The following is a 19494-nucleotide window of genomic DNA, read 5'->3' on the forward strand; positions in this document are numbered from 1 at the left end:
GAACAGCCTGGTCCAGCTGCTACATCTTTTCCTCAATCGAATAGCCTGGTCCTGCAGCTACAGTTGTTCCTCAATCAAACAGCCTGGTCCAACAGCTACAGCTGTTCCTCAATTGAACAGCCTGGTCCAGCAGCTACAGCTGCTCCTCAAACGAACAGCCTGGTCCAGCTGCTACATCTTTTCCTCAATCGAAAAGCCTGGTCCAGCTGCTACAGCTGTTCCTCAATCAAACGGCCTGGTCCAGCAGCTACAGCTGCTCCTCAATCAAACAGCCTGGTCCAGCTGCTACAGCTGTTCCTCAATCGAACAGCCTGGTCCAGCAGCTACAGCTGTTCCTCAATCAAACAGCCTGGTCCAGCAGCTACAGCTGCTCCTCAATCAAACAGCCTGGTCCAGCTGCTACAGCTGTTCCTCAATCGAACAGCCTGGTCCAGCAGCTACAGTTGTTCCTCAATCAAACAGCCTGGTCCAACTGCTACAGCTGTTCCTCAATCGAACAGCCTGGTCCAGCAGCTACAGCTGCTCCTCAAACGAATAGCCTGGTCCAGCTGGTACATCTTTTCCTCAATCGAAAAGCCTGGTCCAGCAGCTACAGCTGCTCCTCAATCAAACAGCCTGGTCCAGCAGCTACAGCTGTTCCTCAATAGCCACAAGTGCAGCAGGTGCTCACGCTCTATCCTTCACACTAGTGTTTTTGCTGGTCATTTTATATTTCGCCAAGACATAAAAGCGAGGGATGAACAGCAGCACAAACAGGGGTAGGAAGAGTACCGACACGACACAGCTCCAGCACACGAAGACTGATCGCAGCGCAATCTAGCAAGGCAACAGCACAAAGAGTGGCTACAGTCGGGAGCGGGAGCGGGAGTGGGATGAAGGGTACAGGCTGGCTCTACCTTGTAGGCAATGCGTGATGGACATTTCTTTCCCAAACCTAGCGGAGGGGACATGTGACGGAGCATTTCGTACATATCGAGGTAGGATATGCGCCCACTTCACAGAGGTGGCACCGGCAGGTCAAAGGTCATACAAAGAGGAAAGGAGGTAGAGCAGGAATACCAGTTGAGAATGAAAAGAAAGTAAAAATGAAAGCATGATGATTGGGAGAAAAAACTGAAACAAAAACAAACAAAAGGTCATTATTACAGTCATTATTATTCTGGGTTGCTGAGGGCAAGCTTCGAGTGTGAGGTGCCATCTTGTCCACTCACGGACACAGATGGATTCAGGGGGTGGGGGTCGGGTGGAGGGAGGGTGGGGGTCGGGTGGAGGGAGGGTGGGGGTCGGGTGGAGGAAGGTATGGGGTCGGGTGGTGAACAGGGATGCAGCCTCGTCTCTTTCTGTATGGTGAACTTGCACAAAGTCGACTTGCATGCCAAACCCACAGAAACAAAGCGGACACCCTGCTAGCAGTCCACGGGTTGCTAGCGCTGTCAATATTTACAGCAATTAGGGCTGAAAGATACATCCAGGGCATTTAGGATTAGCTTGAGATGAAGGACTTAGTATGCAAGGTGGCTTTGTTTTCTGCTGTTTCTATGGTTACCTATATTTGAATCAGTAAGGGGCCAGGCAATATATGGGCATTTCATTAGAACTACAACACCGCCCCCTGCAGGGGGAAGTGTGTAGGTTTTCAAACCTTGTAAGCCACCCTAGTAGGGCAGTTCTTCCCTAAGCCAAGAGGGGGCGAAATAATGCGCAACAAATTGTACATATCCATATAACGTATCCTTCCGCTGGAAAAAATAAAACATTGATTAAGTTTCAGTATAATAATAATAATAATAATAATAATAATAATAATAATAATAATAATAATAATAATAAATACAATAACTAATAATAATAATGCATTTTAGACATTCACCTCTGAAATCACAAAAGGACACTCAAGATATACACAAAAATAGCATTTGGAACTCAAATAATGTGAAACAGTACGACACTACAAATGTTCATTTATGAAGGCCTGAATGAGAAATATTTCACTTGTGAAAACTACACATTTCCAAATGGCATAAGACGACTTATGCCAGTAGTTCTGAATTCATCCGACTTCTGCAATGCTGTGTGGGTTTCTGCTGGGCTGGATTAAGTTAATCTTGCGGTGGTGACTGAAGTCAGGCCTTAGTGCAGTGAGGTGTAGATGAAGCCTCGCCCTGGTTCTGCTGAACTTTAGGCTGTCACTCTGGCATGGGTCAGCACACGAGCCTGAGTTTAGTTTAGTTGGAGGGCCGGAGAGACGTGTGTCAGCTCCTTTTCCTCTCCTGTCTTTGTCCGAAGCTGTCGGGTGTTGTTACTGAAGGACTAGATGTCAGTGGCGTGCATGCAGAGGGACAAGTACCAAGCGGCAGGGTCGTACTCTGCCCAAACACGGATGAACTCGTCCAGGTGGTGCGGCCCAAGGATGGAGGCATCGCGCGTCAGGTACTCGAAGTTGTCCATGATGACGGCCACAAAAAGATTCAGCATCTGTAGTGGGGAGAGTGAGAGAGGATTATGTGTTTGTGGGTGGGTGTGTGGGTGGATGGGTGTGTGGGTGGGTATGTTGGGGTGTTTGTGGGTGTGTCAGTGTGAATCCACAAACCAAGAATAAGCAGGGGAGCAAGAATGTGTGTGTGTGTGTGTGTGTGTGTGTGTGTGTGTGTGTGTGTGTGTGTGATTGTGCGTGTGTTTGCGATTATGTGTGTGTGCGCGTTTGTGTGTATGTGTGTGTGTGTTTGCGTGTGTGTGTTTGCGTGTCTGTGCGAGTTTGCGTGTGTGTGCGAGTTTGCGTGTGTGTGTGTGTTTGCGTGTGTGTGTGTTTGCGTGTGTGTGTGTGTGTTTGCGTGTGTGTCCACAAACCAAGAATGAGCAGAGGAAGATGAAGGAAACAAAATAGAAGTAGGCAAAGTCACTTCCACACTCTGCCCCACTGGAACCTGAGAGCTGGTCACACAGCCTGTTTCCCAGACATGACAGCATGATCTCATGCCATGCCTCACCAGTGGCACTCCTACACACACACACACACACACACACACACACACACACACACACACACACACACACACACACACACACACACACACACACACAGTTAGGGATTTTTGAGTACTCGTGCATTCTTAGCATATCATGAGATTACATAGAGAATGCAGCTGTCCTATGTTTATACACACATTCACCATATGAATCCACACAGAGATTAGTTTTAGCCTCTTGGACAGAATCCCACTCCAGCAGTGATTTTCAACTGAAAGCCCTTTGAGTTTAGCATAGGCTTAATCTTTTTCTGGACCAGGCTCAAAGGAAAATGGGCGGAGGATTAATATGTGCAACTGGCAACCCAGTGACCACATCAGTCCACCTTCAGAACCTCAGAGTATTCTTACCTGAACAGCAGCATCAGAGCCTGGAAAAACGTGCGGAAGTTGTTGTGGTGATTGATGGACGTTTCTTCATTTAACTCGATGTTTCCAAACACCTGATGGAAAAACAGGCCACTATTAGGACAGGACGACAACAAACATGCAGGCGAAATGGCATCTTAGACAATCCTGAGACAGCAGTGGATGGTGAGGTGATGTCCATCATTTATAGTGCCTGTGGGTCTCATCTGTTCAGACTCGAGTGAGCAGCGTGCAGTCTAAGGCATGTGGGGTACTCCAGGGGTGTATAATATTAACACTGAGTTTTTAATAAATTGGCTTGATGATAATGTTTTGATAACACATCGCTGTAATATAGATTTACATCCATTAGTCATTAGTCATTCTATGACATGTTCCCTGATTATCAACCATTTACAAATTCTGGTTAAACAAATACATTTTACAAGAAAAGATTACAATAAATTGCCAAGTAAACCAACCCTTGTGCTGGATTAAAATAGCAGCAAAGACCACAGACTATCCGAAGTGTGCATACATTTAACAATCCCAAACAAAGACACGGCGAGTTTACTGAAAGACATATTTCAAATGTCCACCTTTGCTTGGCTGAGAGATGTTTAATATAAAATGTGACAGCTGAGCGATTTCAGAAACAGGCTTCAGTCCTGTGTGCCAGGACAGTGGTGATTACACAGCTCACAGTGATTACACTACTCAGCTTCTTCAATAACACACAATTAGCACTGATGTACAGTGCCACCCTAAGGAGACACTGGCAGGAGATTGTCTGTGCGCTGCTAACGGAGCGATCAGACGTGGACGTTGGATTTACGCGTTAGTGTGAAGAGATGGCAACCTCCCACACTGGCTGTGAAGCAAAGCAGCTTTCACTGGGACACGGCTGAATAACTCCCACCCATGTCATTCTCCAACAAAGGCCCAACGGCAGAAAGTGCAAACTTGTCTAAGTTGGGTGTGTGTGGCACGGTGGGCGGGGCGGGGGGGAGTGGCTTGGACCGACTTCCTCGCCCGAGCGCTGGCGTGTGATTGGAGGAGCCCCATGCAGAACGTGAGCCCAGCATACGGGTGATTATGCAGCTCAGTGATTACACCGCCGTTCTTCTTCCAGAAGATGCAATTAGCACTGATTTACAATGGCGTCCTAATCGACTGAATAGCAGGGTTTCCAGACACAGATGAGCAAGATGCTCTTAAATAATTCCTTAAAACACGCCATTCTTCATGCAATGGATGAAGCAACAGAACCACTATCATAATTACCCCATTAATCAAACGGCATACATATCAATTACTGCGTCACCATGACACACATTACGAAACAAGACGACATGTAGATGCTATAGACCCGCGTCGACCCTGAAGAATGATGAGTGTGCGGTCACAGGATTAAAAGTACTGATCCAGTACTGATCCTAATGCAGGCTGCTATGTGGGGGCCCAAGGGACCCTGGGTCAGCGTGGCGGCGTCCTGCTGATCTCAGGCCTGTGAAGGGGGTAAGGGGGTGTCCTACAGGGGGCGCTGTGCTAGATCAGAGGTCTCACCTGCATGCCGATGATGGCGTAGATGAAGAAGAGCATGGCGATGAGTAGACACACGTAGGGCAGGGCCTACAGGGCAAACAGGCAGGACCTTAGCCTGGCATACCACAGGGGCAATAGAAGGCTCGGGGCACACGCACACCAAGGGGGGGGGGGGGGGGGGGGGTGGTTAGGGGTATCATGGACAAAATGTGAAACGCTTTTATGCACTTTCAGCACAACTGTACTCATGTCTTGTGCTAAATCCTCCACATAAAACATCCAAGCAAATTAAGCTCATCAAGTGACTAAAAAAAAAATAATTTCTATCAACAATAAAATGAGAATCATCATTTTTGGAACAGCAGATGTTATTCCGCTCACGTCCTGTTATTCAGGTTATGCGTTCAGACCTCAGACGTGTTTCCTAACATGGCATGATTGTGAATAGTGAGGGTGGACGTTAATGCTCCTGACCTTAAAGGACTGCACGAAGGTCCAGAGCAGAATACGGATGGTGTATCCCTGCCTCAGAAGCTTGATGAGACGAGCCGCTCGAAAGAGTCTCAGGAAGCTGAGGTTTATCAGCTTGTTCTGCTGAGAGGGTGAGAGAGACGCACGGTACCATAACCCAGCCCGGCCTCCGCCCGCACCGACCCTGCAAGCACTTCAGGTCCGTTAGACGTTACAGCCACGCTGTCCATGAAATCAGCAGATTTCAATGTCATTTCTTACAGGGAAATGATTGGCCACTCCCATGCAGTTTAGTGGGGGCTGATCATCAAAGGAGCGATTGTCAGGCCGCTCCAGACAGAGCCATGCAGCCGTACCCATCCCTGCTAGATTACGTGTATATCCGGGATTACGCGGCAAAGAAGAAACCAAAAACGAAAACAATATCGGAATTTTGTTCATTCCTGCAACCGTGCAGTGAGAATCGTGAGTCAAGATCGTTATGGAAACCAATCCCCCAATCAGATACTGGTGCTGTATCTGAACATCAGCTTGGCATACAAACAAGCAGTCGTCCACACAAAACACCACAGGTGGGACAGAGGGGGACAGTAGCAAAGCAGGACAAATAAAGCTACTTACCGTCTGCGTCGTCCATTTGGGAGAGAAGGAGACAGGTGCCAACACAGATTTAGCATGGAAACAGAGCGACAGTGAAATCATTAGGGGGGGGGGGGGGGGAGGGGTGGAGGGGCGGGGCAGGGGGCGGAGTCTATGCTGACACACCGAGACTCCATTGTCAGCACTGCTCTGTTGGCAGGGCTTCAACACACGACGTCTAAATCTGATGCATAAAAAACGTGTAAAATAAGGCATTTAGGTCATGTGTCTTAGGTGATTGATTATGTCATGATTTAGGTCATGTGTCTTAGGTGATTGATTATGTGAGCAATTATTGGGATTCAAAACTGAAATTCTAGTAGTCTGAGATACATGACATACATATTTTGATAGCGCTTGTTATTTTCACTGATCTGTTTAATGTCTTTAGTGTTTTAGTTATTTTTTTTTATTTAGTTTAGTGTTTATTGTTTACTTTTAGGCTCCTGATGTATCCAAACTTTTTTCCGTACATCAGAGAGGGAGAAAGAGAACTTTGCAGACATACAGATGCACAGGCAGAGACACAAACACTGAAAGACCGAACATAAAGACAGTCCTACACCTGACTCCCTCTGCCTCCGCAGCTTCTGGGGGCCTCAGAAGATCCTCCGTTCTGCTCGTGTGCTTACCTTGATCTCAGTGACCAGGATGTCAGTAATGCTGCCCAGTACGGTCACAAAGTCGAAAATGTTCCAGGCTTCCTTCAGGTAGTTCTGGACACATTGTGAAAGAGAGCAGGTATGGAGAAGCATCTGTCAGCATACAGCAGGCGCACCGAGAGGTTTTCTCCAGCAGTTCCCATCAATGTCTCACGAGGAGACACGTCAAATCACACACACTCACACACCCATTCGCACGAAATATGTATATCTATTGTTTATATCTACCTATCTGGCATGCATACACACACATTTGCACGAACACACACTCACGTGGACTAACACACAAGCTCTCACTAAAGAGTGGATCCATGATGGGCCAAAATCATTTAGGAGCCTCAGTGTTATGTATACGCCTCTCCTGCACGCCACTGTGATTTGCTGAACCACGGTCACCAAGGGCACAGCGCCACGGCAACAAGACGGCGCCGTCTACCAGCAGGTTGTAGCGGGTGGGCGTAAGCTAAGCGGACAGCGTTGGACGGGAGGCGTTTTATAAACGAGGCCCCTAAGTGGAGGCGGAGCCTGAGACCCAGAAGGCCCTCCCAGACGGCCCTCTGAGCTCAGCTTTCTGAGACAGTAACAGCACCCAGGCTCATACGTCAAGCCAGGCAGCTTGTGCTCTTTACACAAAAGCCACAAAAGCCTCCCCTCTCTCTCTCTCCTCTTCTCTCTCTCTCCTCCCCTCTCTTTCTCTTTCCACTCTCTCTCCCCCTCTTTCTCTCTCCTCTCTCTATATATCCCTCTCTCTCTCACCCTGTCTATACATATCCCTCTCTTTCTCTCTCACCCTCTCTTTCTTTCTCTCCCTCTCTCTCTCCCCCTCCCCCCCATACTTTCTCTCACCCTCTCTTCTGCTAATTTCTCCACTTGCCCACACATCTAAAGAAACTTCAGACACATTTGCAGCGCGACTTCAAACACCAGATGTTTGAACGTGTTTGATGCCGGAACCTCGAAGGTCTTCTGAGCGGTGAAGGTTTCTCCTACCAATTAAGTGTGTGAAATAGCCTCGGTGAAGAGCAGACCAGGATCAACGGCAGGCCTTGCGTGAGCTACGAGGGTTCCTCACCAGCAGGCCAAAGGCAATGATCTTCAGTATGCACTCCAGGGTGAACAGTGCCGTGAAGATGATGTTAAGCCACTTCAGCATCTCCTCGTAGGGCTTCGGGGCTTCGTGGAACTGTAAGGTGAAAGGTCGTGATCAGGGACGGACTGGCCATCGGGCATACCGGGCATTTTCCCGGTGGGCCGACGTGCTATTTGGGCCGACAGTCCTGACACTTTTTTATCTATTTATATATTGGTCTGACCGGCCCATAAAACAAGTAGATCAGTGGGCCCATTCAGATGGAGGCTGGCTGATTGACACTTGTCTGGCGAATCACATTAACACACCTTTCGCGATGCTCCTGCTGCCTGCATAATGCATTTGGCAAAAAAAGTCAGCGCGAGAGTTTACCGGTCCTTAAACACGCTGGTATGCAGCCCATTGGTTATTTTCTTTACTGACACAGAGCTGTACCAATCATATCATCAAACACCCCCTCCTCCATGCGCCGGTGCGTAGTGCAATCTAACGTTGATTAACATAACGTATGTGAGTATCTGAGATGGAGAAAAAGCGCAAAGGAGGTGCAGAGAAACTACGACAAAAAAGAAGCTTGAACTTCAAGTAAACGCTGCCAAATGTATAAAAATTACTCAAATGTTTGCCACAGCAGGGCCTTCATCAGCTCCCGTGGCCGATGACACTGGTGGCGGTGGCCAGTGGACAGAAACATGTACTGAACGTGCGGTAAGCCTGACTCCTTTCAGAGCAGCTATAAATGAGTAGGGTTAAGCAACCAAACCCTTTGCCAAATCTGATAAATTGATAAAACATCAATAAAATCATTTTGGCTAATGTTCTATGGCCGAGTTAGTTTGTATTGTAAATGCAAAAGGTAAAATAAGTGAATAACGTCCTTACCTCTATTATAAGACTTTGTGTACACTGACTGTATGAGTAAATAAGCCTATTTTAGTACTTTTATGTCTTCCATTCTGAACTAAATAGTCTTAAATGTGAGAACACTTTTAAAACCTCCATTCACCAACAAAAACAGTACTAAGTCACTCAGCAGGCAGCATTCTATTTTCATTATTATACTATTAATATTTGTGGGGTGAGTAGTAGGCTAGACTAAGGCTATGCTTGGTAGGAAGGGGAAATGTTTGGTAGCTTTTATGGAGGTGTTTAGGGACAATGTACAGAAATTAAAGGAAATTACACTTTTTAAAATGGTAATTTTGTTTATTGCCTGTGCCATATGCCAATGCTGCTGTGTGCCTCTTCACAAATCTTCATAAATCCAATATTTCTAGGTGTATTTTTAAAGCCACCATTCAATTAAACTGAGTTACTGGGCAGTTTTCTGATTTTGTTATTAGGCCATTGATTGTTTAACTTGTAAGCCTAGGTTTAGCTACTTTTTCACCTGGATGTGTTTGGGTGAATTTAGCCTAGCTGGCTAAAGAAAATTTAGGCTCTAATTAAAGAAAATCTTATTTTTTACAATGACAATTTTTTTTGCCAGTATTATGCCAATGCAGCTGTGTGTCTGTTTTTCTGATAAAACAACAATAATTAATTCCTTATGTTGAGATAAAAAAAAACATACATTCATTCTTTTGACTGGGTAAGTTCACAATTTATTGAGTACTACTCTTGGAAGAGTTAGCATCTGATCCTTTATTTTTCATCTCTATTCTTTCTTTCTCTTGTCTTCCTCCCTGAAACACATAGGCACACCCAGTTGGATGAATGCTGCATTCATTACTGTGATGGAGTGGTTCAATATGCATTTTCATACTGTTAATAAACAAAACTTTTTGAAAGTATTTAATGATTTAAAAATTATTTAATTTCACTCTCACTAATTCCTGTAAACTCATGGCATGGCTTAGGGTACATGGTTTTAAAGAGTGTAAACTGTTGGTATACACATTCAAAAAACTGAAAAGTGTGAAAAGCGTTATCGAGTGTGAGTGGGCCGGTCTGGTCCAAAAATGCCAGGGCCGATTTTTTGTCCCAGTCCGCCCCTGGTCGTGATAGCAAAAGTGTTCCAGCTGGTCAGCTGTGTGTAGCACAATAGAATAATTACATTTACATATCTCTATACATATGTACTTACACTGATGCACATGCACCAATATTGGGTTCTCCATCAGTCCAGTTCCTATATGCAGATGTGTACCTTTTTAAACCCCCTCTCATAAACACACAACCTCCTGTATTCATCGCACCGAGAGACTGGTGAACTTTTTCAACTCTCTTCATGATTCCAGTCCAACAATGTCCCAGGCTCACTGAGACACTAATGATCTTCTCTAAATGAGAACACATGCTCGACGGATATGAAGCCAAGATGATTAGCAAACGTGATTGATAAAGTCAAATCCTGGATGTCATCCATCCCTTTCTATATTTTCTTATAAGGCATCTGAGTGGACGAAGACCATAATGCGGATGGTATATGGATGGTTTTAATTCATTTTAAACCGCACGGTCCATAATGAATCAAAGGGCCAGGCGCCAGGCCAAGACTGGTGGTATAGGATAGACTCTGACACACCCATGGTCTCTGGGCTCAAACCTGAAGTAGTGGATGTCGGCCAGAACCGTAACTCACGTGCGTATAAGAATGTGGACATTCCTTACCTTCATCATGAGGACCACGGTGTTGACGGCAATCATGGTCAGGATGGAATACTCGAAGGGTGTTGAGACCACAAACTTCCACATCTTGTACTGGTACGAGTGTTTGCCCTGCGGCATGTACCGGGTCAAGGGCTTGGCATTGATGACAAAGTCAATACAGGCCCGCTAGGGTTGAGAAAGAGAGAAGGGAGGTCTTAATTCTCTCATGAAGTCTTAATTCTTAAGACTCTTCATTAATCAGTGGCTCCAGGACCCCACGGGGAGCCACTATTGTTCTCAGTGGCGGATCTCGATCCAACAGTGTCTAATTATCAGAGAAGCTGCTCAGAGCTCTCGGAATCCAAGTGTGAGAGGAAGAAAGCAAACATCAAACTAGCACCGCTGGTCACCACAGAGGCCCTCTTACAGGCTGTTTAAACAGCTAAACACAGAGGCGAATGGCCTCGCTGAGAACAAGCCATCCCTTACCCCCCCGACAAGCTCTGCTGATAGTGTGTGTCGAGGGGATAAAAAAATCAAAACAGAAGAAAACAAAGCAGAAAGATACCGAGGGGTACAACAAAAGAAAGGAAGAGAATAGATAATGAACTGCGGGGAATTTTCCTGGCGAAACTCTTTTTGAGGTTTATCTCTGCACCGCAGTGTTCCTGTGTGTGTGTGTGTGTGTGTGTGTGTGTGTGTGTGTGTGTGTAGAAGGAATGCTCCTGGACAGGTGTGTTGGTTCTGCGTACACTTGTGAGGAAAATTCTCCAAAGAGATCATCTCACCCGGAGGTGCTTGTATGCGTGTGTGCATGCACTGCTCACAGTAATTCAAGCATGTGAACACACACGCGCGCACACACAGAGGCACACGTCGTCTTCACTATCAGACGCACAAAACACCCTTATGTTCGTATGCACAGAAAACAAATTACAAAAAGGTACATCTGTAACATATACTACTACATGAATAAAAGACATAATTAAATAAAATCAGAATCAAATGATCAAATCCACAAGCACCTCACTAGTCATCACTACATCTGCATAAGAGTGGACCCTGTGAGGGGACATGTGGACATGGGGACACGTGGAGCCACGAACCTCATTCTTCTCCAGGCTGCACTCAGACATGGCCTTGTCTCCCTGCTCCTGGAACGTGATGATGATGAGGGCCACGAAGATATTGACGAAGAAGAAAGGGAAGACCACGAAGTAGACCACGTAGAAGATGGAGGTCTCCATGCGGTAGCCCGGGCTTGGGCCCTGGTCCTCGAACGTGGCGTCGACAGAGTGTTTCAGCACCCTGCGTGCACACACAAATTATGGACGATATAATGTTCACATACGTCCAATTGAATTACAGAGACGTGGAGACCGAGTCATCAAACAAGTGTGAAGCCGCGGAAGCTCCGGTCCGTCTACAAAGGGCGGCGCCGTAAACGGCTGCAAGTCTGACATGATTTTGGACCCGATTTCCAGGCACCCTGCATTTGGCGAGCAAAGCTGTTAAGCCAACACTCTGCAAAAATGATGACACAATCTTTAAACCTAACAGACTGCCTCAAGAATATCTGAAATGATTAAACGAATCACTCAAATCGCCCATATAAAAGAATGTACACATGTGCTTCTGTGGGCAGTCAGTTTTAATAGCCGAGTCAGTAAATGGATCAGCAAATGCGCAGGGGATCGGAGATGGATTAGCAAGGATGCTGGTTTATTTCACTTCACATGTATGCTAACATTTGTTTTACTTACTCAAGCATGTATTTGATAATAAAAAGTGATTTTCTACAAATTAAGAAAGAGGAAATTAACAGAAGGAGAGATAGAGGGAGAGAGAGAGAGAAATGGAGTGAGGGGGAGAGTTATAGAAGGAGGGAGGGAGAGAAAGATAGAGAGAGGGTAAGGAATAGATGGAAGGTTGGAGAGAGTGAGAAAGAGATAGAGGGAGGGAAAGATGGAGTGAGAGAGGGAGAGATGGTGAGAGAGAGAGAGATGAAGACAGGATTATTAAGGTACTTGATTAAAGGGCTCTTAGCTATTTTATGGCTCTTCTAGAACTACATCAGTGCCATGAGACCACATACATCAGCTTCAACGCTGGAGTCTATATGTGTGTGTCTTTTCCTCTACCTTACCTATGGAGTCTGGAGCCTGGTGAACAGAACAGATATCTGCGTTATGACGTGCCCAAGAGTGAATGAAATGGCATAAGTGCTTGTTGTGAGTGACGGGCATCAGAAAAATTGAACAGTGACTGGTGGGACTCTGCTAGTGTCTGCCACGGTCTGCCATGCCACTCACATGGGCCAGCCTTCTCCCGTGGAGACCGTGAAGAGGGTGAGGAAGGCCCACAGCACGTTGTCATAGTGAAACTCGTATTTCTTCCACTCTCGTGGCTGCGCGGACACCTCGTCCCCGTCGTAGTCCAGAAACTGCCCCCTGGGGCGGAAGGAGGCGGAGAGAGAGAGAGAGAGCATAGGGGAGGAGCCAAAACAGAGCAGGGAGGAGACCCAACCCAGAGGGGAGGAGCACAGAAAGGAGAAGAGGGCAGGAAAAAGCGTGTTGTGTTAAAAAAACAAAGCATCCAACAGTACAAGAACAGGACAGGTGAAATGGTGAAGAATTTTCATTGAGTTGAAGGGGTTGGTGATAGCAAAGTTGTTTGGGGGGGGGGGGGGGGGGGGGCACCTGCACTCTTTCTCCAGGGTCTTGGACTCATCCGTGCAGTAGAAGAACTTGCCCTTAAAGAGCTGCACGGCGATGACGGCGAAGATGAACATGAAAAGGACGTAGACAATCAGGATGTTGAGCACGTTCTTCAAGGAGTTCACCACGCAGTCGAACACCGCCTGAGGGCACACGCGCACGCACACACACACACACACACACACACACACACACACACACACACACACACACACACACACGCGCACGCACGCACGCACACAGCACGTAGCACTTACTTCCTTCCCACTTTATTCAATCGATTACGACCATTTTGTTTTACTGTTAAACTGTCCACTTTCACTTTTACTTTGCCGATGAGACGACATTTAATGCACAGAAATTGCAATTTTTTGTGCCGTCACGGGAAGCCGGAATGTAGAGACGGTGAGCACACATCCACAGGCCTACACCAGCACACGCACAGGTGCCCAGGTGCCCACCCAGAGGTCATCACGAAGAGGATGAATCTGCCCCGCCCCTTCACCTACAGCCATTTTTAATTATGTGGCAGGTGTAACATTATACAGCCCTCGGTGCGTCTACTCCACGGAGACATTCAGTCTGAGCAACTGCCTTTGTGAGATCAATTAGCTTTTGTCTGGTTTTGGTGAGATAATGCTGAGCACATGAGCACATTTGGTGAAATATGCTTTATTGCCATTAACAATGTCTAATTCGCCTCCTCGCCTCATGAGAATACATTGCCTCGGAGTGATAAGAGACAAAGGGAGCGTTGCATGCAAAGCACAGTGAGCTCTCGGCTGTAGGGATGCGATGAGCTGTGTGACGACCCGGAGTACAGTCGGGTAAGAGGCAAGGACCACCGCACAAAGGACAGTACCTTGAGTTTGGGCAGGCGTTTGATGGTCTTCAGAGGACGCAACACTCGCAGGACCCTGAGGGACTTGATGGTGTTGATGTCCTTGCCTTTGGTCCCCCTGCGAGACACAATCAGGGAGTCAGTGGACGTGAGCCTCAGGACGGCGAGGTTCAGGATCTACACCTCCCAACACACGCGCCTTCATACAGTGTGCACATGCACGCACGCACGTATACGCGCACACAAACACACACACATGCACAAATCCCCCTGACTGCACGCACAAACACTCTTTCACATAGCCCATCTATCCAGAGTTGTATAATCCAGGTTCAGAAAGTAAAAGTCCTCACCAGGATTTTGCTCCGGCTTCCTGGATTGTGTTGATTCCACTAATTTTACCTGGATTGCACTAATTAGAAAATCTAGCAAGCTTGAGCAAAATCCTGGTGAGGACTTTTACTTTCTGAACCTGGATTATACAACTCTGCATCTATCATTATATCAATGAACTTGTCTCTACTGATCTGTCCATATATAATTCCAAATTATATTATTATATTATCCAAATCACCGTATTTTAATTAAACGTATAAACCTGCGCAGAGGTATTCTACAAAACCATGCCTACCACTGGGGCTGATAATTGCATAACATTAGTAGATGCTAAGAATTTCTGTCAAATATCTATAAAATAGTGGACACTGTCTAGGACAAGCACACAAGCGGGGTCCTGAGTCTGGGTTGGTGTCTTAGTGAAAGCTCGTGCTGTCTACACCGCAAGTACAGCGTCAATTACATAATCAAGAAATGAAATATTAATGTAGAAGCTAATGGACAGCTACAAGACAAATGACCAAATTCACATGTCCAGGATTTGACTATAGGGAGAAATAGAAAATAGAGAAAAAAAAAAATTGATGATGAATTCCTGGCAGTTCTATATTATAATTGACAGGTGCTGACCTATAAATTTAAAATTTTCAGTCCTTAAGCTAAAGAAAATGAGTTAAACAAAAGACGTGATTCAAAAAGAGGAAAAGTTTTCTAGCGGGGAGAGGAGAGAGTTCTGGAGAGAGAGAAATTCAGAGTAAGAGGACGTGTGTAAGAGAAGGAAGGATTGTGCATATGTACAGTGTGTTCAGAATTATTACTCTATCATTTAGAGTGCTCTTATTTTACAAAAGCAAAGGTTGACAGAAAATCACTGCTCACAATATTTATGCCAAATAAAACGTAACAAAAACAGCAACAGTGTTTAAATTAGGAGTGAAGAGTGAAGTTGACCACTCTGTAATCTGGTCTTTAGCAAAACCTTTAATCCTAAACCCTTCACAGGTAGAGCGGAGGACTGCCTGGTGTGTTATCTGTTTGTGTGAAAGCTTGTTGAATTATCTTGGATATTTCCAGTGTTTTCTGTTGTAAAATATTTTTTGCTCATTGTTAAGTCTTGTTTAATTATTTTGAGCACCAACATCTATCTATGTGCAAACTAAAATTACTTGGTTTGTAAAAAAAAAAAAAAAAAAAAAAAACAGCAAAGGTGAAATTAGGAAAAAAAAAAAACCAATTAGGGATTAATTGGAGGTAGCTGTGCTAATTAATATAAGGATGTTTTGGTACATGGCCAAAAATACAAGCACAATAACTCTGAACACACTGTAGTGGTAGTGAGAGTGGTACATTTCTACACATTTAGCACCTCTGATAACACAACAGTGGCAAGATCTGCTAAAAAGGTTTCCAAATGAAAGCCACTGAGGTTCCAATGAGCAGAATGTTCAAACATGAACAGGAGTAGCACAGTTCAGCTCTGTGAACAGCTCCATAACGTCTTCTCCCCTGTGAGGGGTCGCTAGTGCTAACACATGCAGCTCCCATGCACTGAAACACTGATCAGTCCTGCAGCCTCCACACACACCTGCCGCGGTGCACGTGGGGGAGGATCAGCTACTATTCTCCCATTGCCTCCACAGGCACCACCATCACCCAGGTGGAGAAGGAACTAAGTCAAAATCTTCCTCTTCATGGGTTTTTTTGTGTGTGATATGTATAGGTCTAGTTCAGCTAAAAGAGCACTCAAAGCAGTTCTCGGGGAAAGCAACAATCTGTTTGCAGATTCGGGTAATCACCGAGAGGTCTGCTACCCAGAATCCTTTAATTGAAAGCCTCCCGCTCTGTGCTCCAGGACCCAGGAAGTGGGAGGGGAAAGCTTGTGAATGTCAACGTTTCATTAACCTCTGCGGAATTATTCTTAGGTTACTCTGCAGTACCTCGTCTGCAGTCTGGTGAACAGCTGGCTAAATATTCAGATGTATTTCTGAATATACAGGGGGGGAAAAAGCTATTTAACAACTTTCAGTTTTGTTTCCAAATAGAAGAAATTATCCCTAGCAAACATATGCACTTTACACTTGGTCACTGAGCTGCATAAGATCTCTGTATTCAAGCTGACATCAACACATTCAAGGTGTGATGGGGTCCCTTTGAAGGCAATAACAGTAATAGTACAGTAGGACTGCTCGTCCCAGAGAGAGGTTTGAACCCTCGGAGAGACAGAGGGAAGGTGTCCGAGTGGAGGAAGGGGTCCATCCCATCCAGGATGGGAAAATGAGTTTTTGGGGGGGTCACAGGGGAGGGATGGCATCCGTGGGGGTCATGGGTGAACGGGTATTATAAAGCTAAAGACTGTCCCCACCTGGTCACACTTTGTTGAGATCTGATGAAGGAAAGCAAGTGATAAACACATGCACACACAGACAGTAAAAAATACGAAATACAGAATCACAGACACAATCACAGACACAATCACAGACGTGAGCAGCTCCACAGACAGAGAATACGCGTTAGAAGCAGACACGGCTGTAGGAAGAGCATAGAACAACAGAAGAATCACAGCAGGAACATCTCACCCCAGTGTTGTGCTGGGAATAATAGGTATTAAAAAAAAAACTACAAGCATTGCACACAGCTAAACATTGATCAAACTAACTAAAGAACACAAACTACATGTTTTATTTATTTTGGTTCTTAAAATAAAAGCAGATTTACCCAAAAGAAACAATTTATGTGGGTTTTATCTGAAACACAAAATCATTACACAAAGGCAGACACAAACACTACATTTATATTTACAGAATATAACACACTCATGCACCTTTATGGTAGAAAGCCATGCACCTCATAACTCAACTATACAGTGATTTATAAATATACTCTGCAAATACACATTTAGAAGAGAAAACCTTTAAGTGCACTAGATATAAAAACCCATTCCACTCGCTGCAGACATCCTATTATTTCTGACAGCCCAAAGATAAATGGAGAATGGAAGATGTGGTATTTGATGAGTGGTAATATAAGCTGACATGGTCGTAGCATGGATACTCGGTGAAAGCAACAGTTTCAGACTTCGTACGCAAACCATGATGGTATCACAGAGTGGTGGATCATGAGAAGACACAACAGGAGACATGCTGCTCAAATATCTGTGGTTAGAACAGACTTCAGTCAAACTAGCTCACACACACACAAGCACACACACACACACACACACACACACACACGCACACACACACACGCACAGAGAGGAAAAGCAAGCAGTAACTAATGCATACCCCATGAGGCTCCTGAAAGCAGTAACAAGAGAGAGGAAGAGGCAGATTGAGAACCGAAACACGGACAGAGGCAGAGTTACGGAGGCAGAGTGACAGAGGCAGGTTTGAGGCCTGCAGCAAAGAACATGCATTACTACGAAAATAACAGAGACAATCACGCCAGCACTGATCTGAGAACAGCACCAATACTTTGGCAGGAATAAAGAACAAAAACCTAAACACAAGTGCATTTCTAACTCAGCCCCCCAAAAGACTGACTGGACAGAACAACATTAGCTGTTGCATGGAGGCGTCTCAGGACGCCATGGATTTCAGCAGACACAGCCTGTGAAGCCCCACCCTGTGGGCGGAGCCTCAGTTCTCCACTGCTTTTGTGTACAGGCCTGTGTCAGTCAGAACCAGGGAGCACACACATCCACACAACACTGTTCTAAGGGTTCTCGCACATTTGAACCAATCACGCATAGGCTCATTTAAAGCTGTGTGTGTGTGTGTGTGTGTGTGTGTGTGTGTGTGTGTGTGTGTGTGTCCGTACGTCTGCGTACACACACCACACTGAGGGAGCTGTTTGAAACTCATTTCGGTAAGTAGCAATTAGCCATTTGGCTGCTGTGAGAATTACTCTACAACAGGGGAAATAAGTGCACCTCTGATGGTATCGGAGCAGCTGGGTAACTACTGCTATGCTTGGCTCCGCCCTCCTGAGGGAGGCATCCAACCCAGAAAGTACTGCAATGCTTAGCCCCGCCCCTTTTGGGGGAGGCAGCCAACCCAGTAAGTTCTGCTATGCTTGGCTCTGCCTTTCTGGTGGAGGAAGCCAAGTCAATAAGTACTACCATGCTTGACTCCGCCCTCCTGAGGGAGGCAGCATGGACAGTACTGCTATGCTAGGCTCCGCCCTCTTGGGGGAGGTGGGAGGACATGTGTAAAGCAGAGCAGGTGAGAACGAGGAACATAATCCCGAAACACAATTAACATGCTTTCATTCCACAGGCCGCACGCACACACATAAACACACGCACGCACGCACGCACGCACGCACGCACGCACGCACGCACGCACGCACACACACAAACATCACATATACAAACATCTGTACTCACGAGCAAGCGAAAGCCACCAGCGCTCCACTGACCACGATGAAGTCTAGAATATTCCACAGGTCCCTGAAGTAGGAGCCAGGGTGGAGGAGCAGACCCAGGTCGATCATCTAATCACACACAAGTTTAACGAGGGTTAATAGGAGCCACGGTACGGCACCTGTCGTCCAACACGCAAGACTTAACACACGTGCACACTGTAGCAAGAGTGGACACATCTGTGTAGAAGTGACTTTTAAAAATACCTTTATCACCATTTCAAACGTGAAGACCCCAGTGAAGACATAATCTAAGTATTTTAGCACCTGAAAAAGAAAAAAAACACAGCAAAAAATCCTTCGCTGATGAGCAAGGTGGAGTCACACTGTCAGGATTCACAGCAGTACAGTCATCCGCTTGCAGGCATGAGGTTTAAAAACATCCTTTCAAGGGAGCTCGCAAGCATAAAGCCTACAACGTTTTTGTTCTAGAGGCATAACATGAAGACGCCAAGTCAGGTCGTTCTGAGAGAGCTGACGTCCATCTGACAGGCTTTTAAAGCTTAGTGACCCGGTTGGTCAGTCATAAACTGGGAAGGCCCCACTCAGGCGGGGTTAAGAGGCATGTTTACACACCATCTCTCTTACTCTCCTGTAAGTAATCTCACGTCTTGTGGCTGCCTGAAGTTAAAGGGTCAGTGAGTAGCCCTCTGCTGGCCTAGTGCACACTCACTCCTCCTCACAGATGCACTGACGTTCAGGCTGAATCAATGGAGATAAAAATACATTGTGAAACGTGAAAACTCCAGTTACTTGATGTGCTAATTCAGTCTTGTATAAATAGCTGGTAGATATCAAGATGACATAG

At 45.9% G+C, this 19494-nt stretch overlaps 1 protein-coding gene across 1 annotated transcript in view; it reads right to left on the minus strand.

Moving 5' to 3' along the window:
• Positions 1-19494, minus strand: part of cacna1bb (calcium channel, voltage-dependent, N type, alpha 1B subunit, b) — a 131559-nt gene that overhangs the window by 15233 nt on the left and 96832 nt on the right. Inside the window, exons 26-40 of the mRNA XM_076980781.1 lie at positions 18894-18953; positions 18652-18758; positions 13953-14049; positions 13073-13233; positions 12686-12823; positions 11480-11681; positions 10395-10559; positions 7764-7874; positions 6662-6745; positions 5394-5513; positions 4941-5006; positions 3378-3469; positions 2848-2998; positions 2348-2475; positions 897-993 (exon numbers count right to left, since the gene is read on the minus strand). Coding sequence (XP_076836896.1) covers positions 897-993; positions 2348-2475; positions 2848-2998; positions 3378-3469; positions 4941-5006; positions 5394-5513; positions 6662-6745; positions 7764-7874; positions 10395-10559; positions 11480-11681; positions 12686-12823; positions 13073-13233; positions 13953-14049; positions 18652-18758; positions 18894-18953 — 1779 coding nt within the window. The remainder of the gene's footprint in view (positions 1-896; positions 994-2347; positions 2476-2847; positions 2999-3377; positions 3470-4940; positions 5007-5393; positions 5514-6661; positions 6746-7763; positions 7875-10394; positions 10560-11479; positions 11682-12685; positions 12824-13072; positions 13234-13952; positions 14050-18651; positions 18759-18893; positions 18954-19494) is intronic.

The sequence above is a fragment of the Brachyhypopomus gauderio genome, chromosome 18 (assembly GCF_052324685.1).
Source record: "Brachyhypopomus gauderio isolate BG-103 chromosome 18, BGAUD_0.2, whole genome shotgun sequence".
Classification (NCBI taxonomy): Eukaryota; Metazoa; Chordata; class Actinopteri; order Gymnotiformes; family Hypopomidae; genus Brachyhypopomus; species Brachyhypopomus gauderio.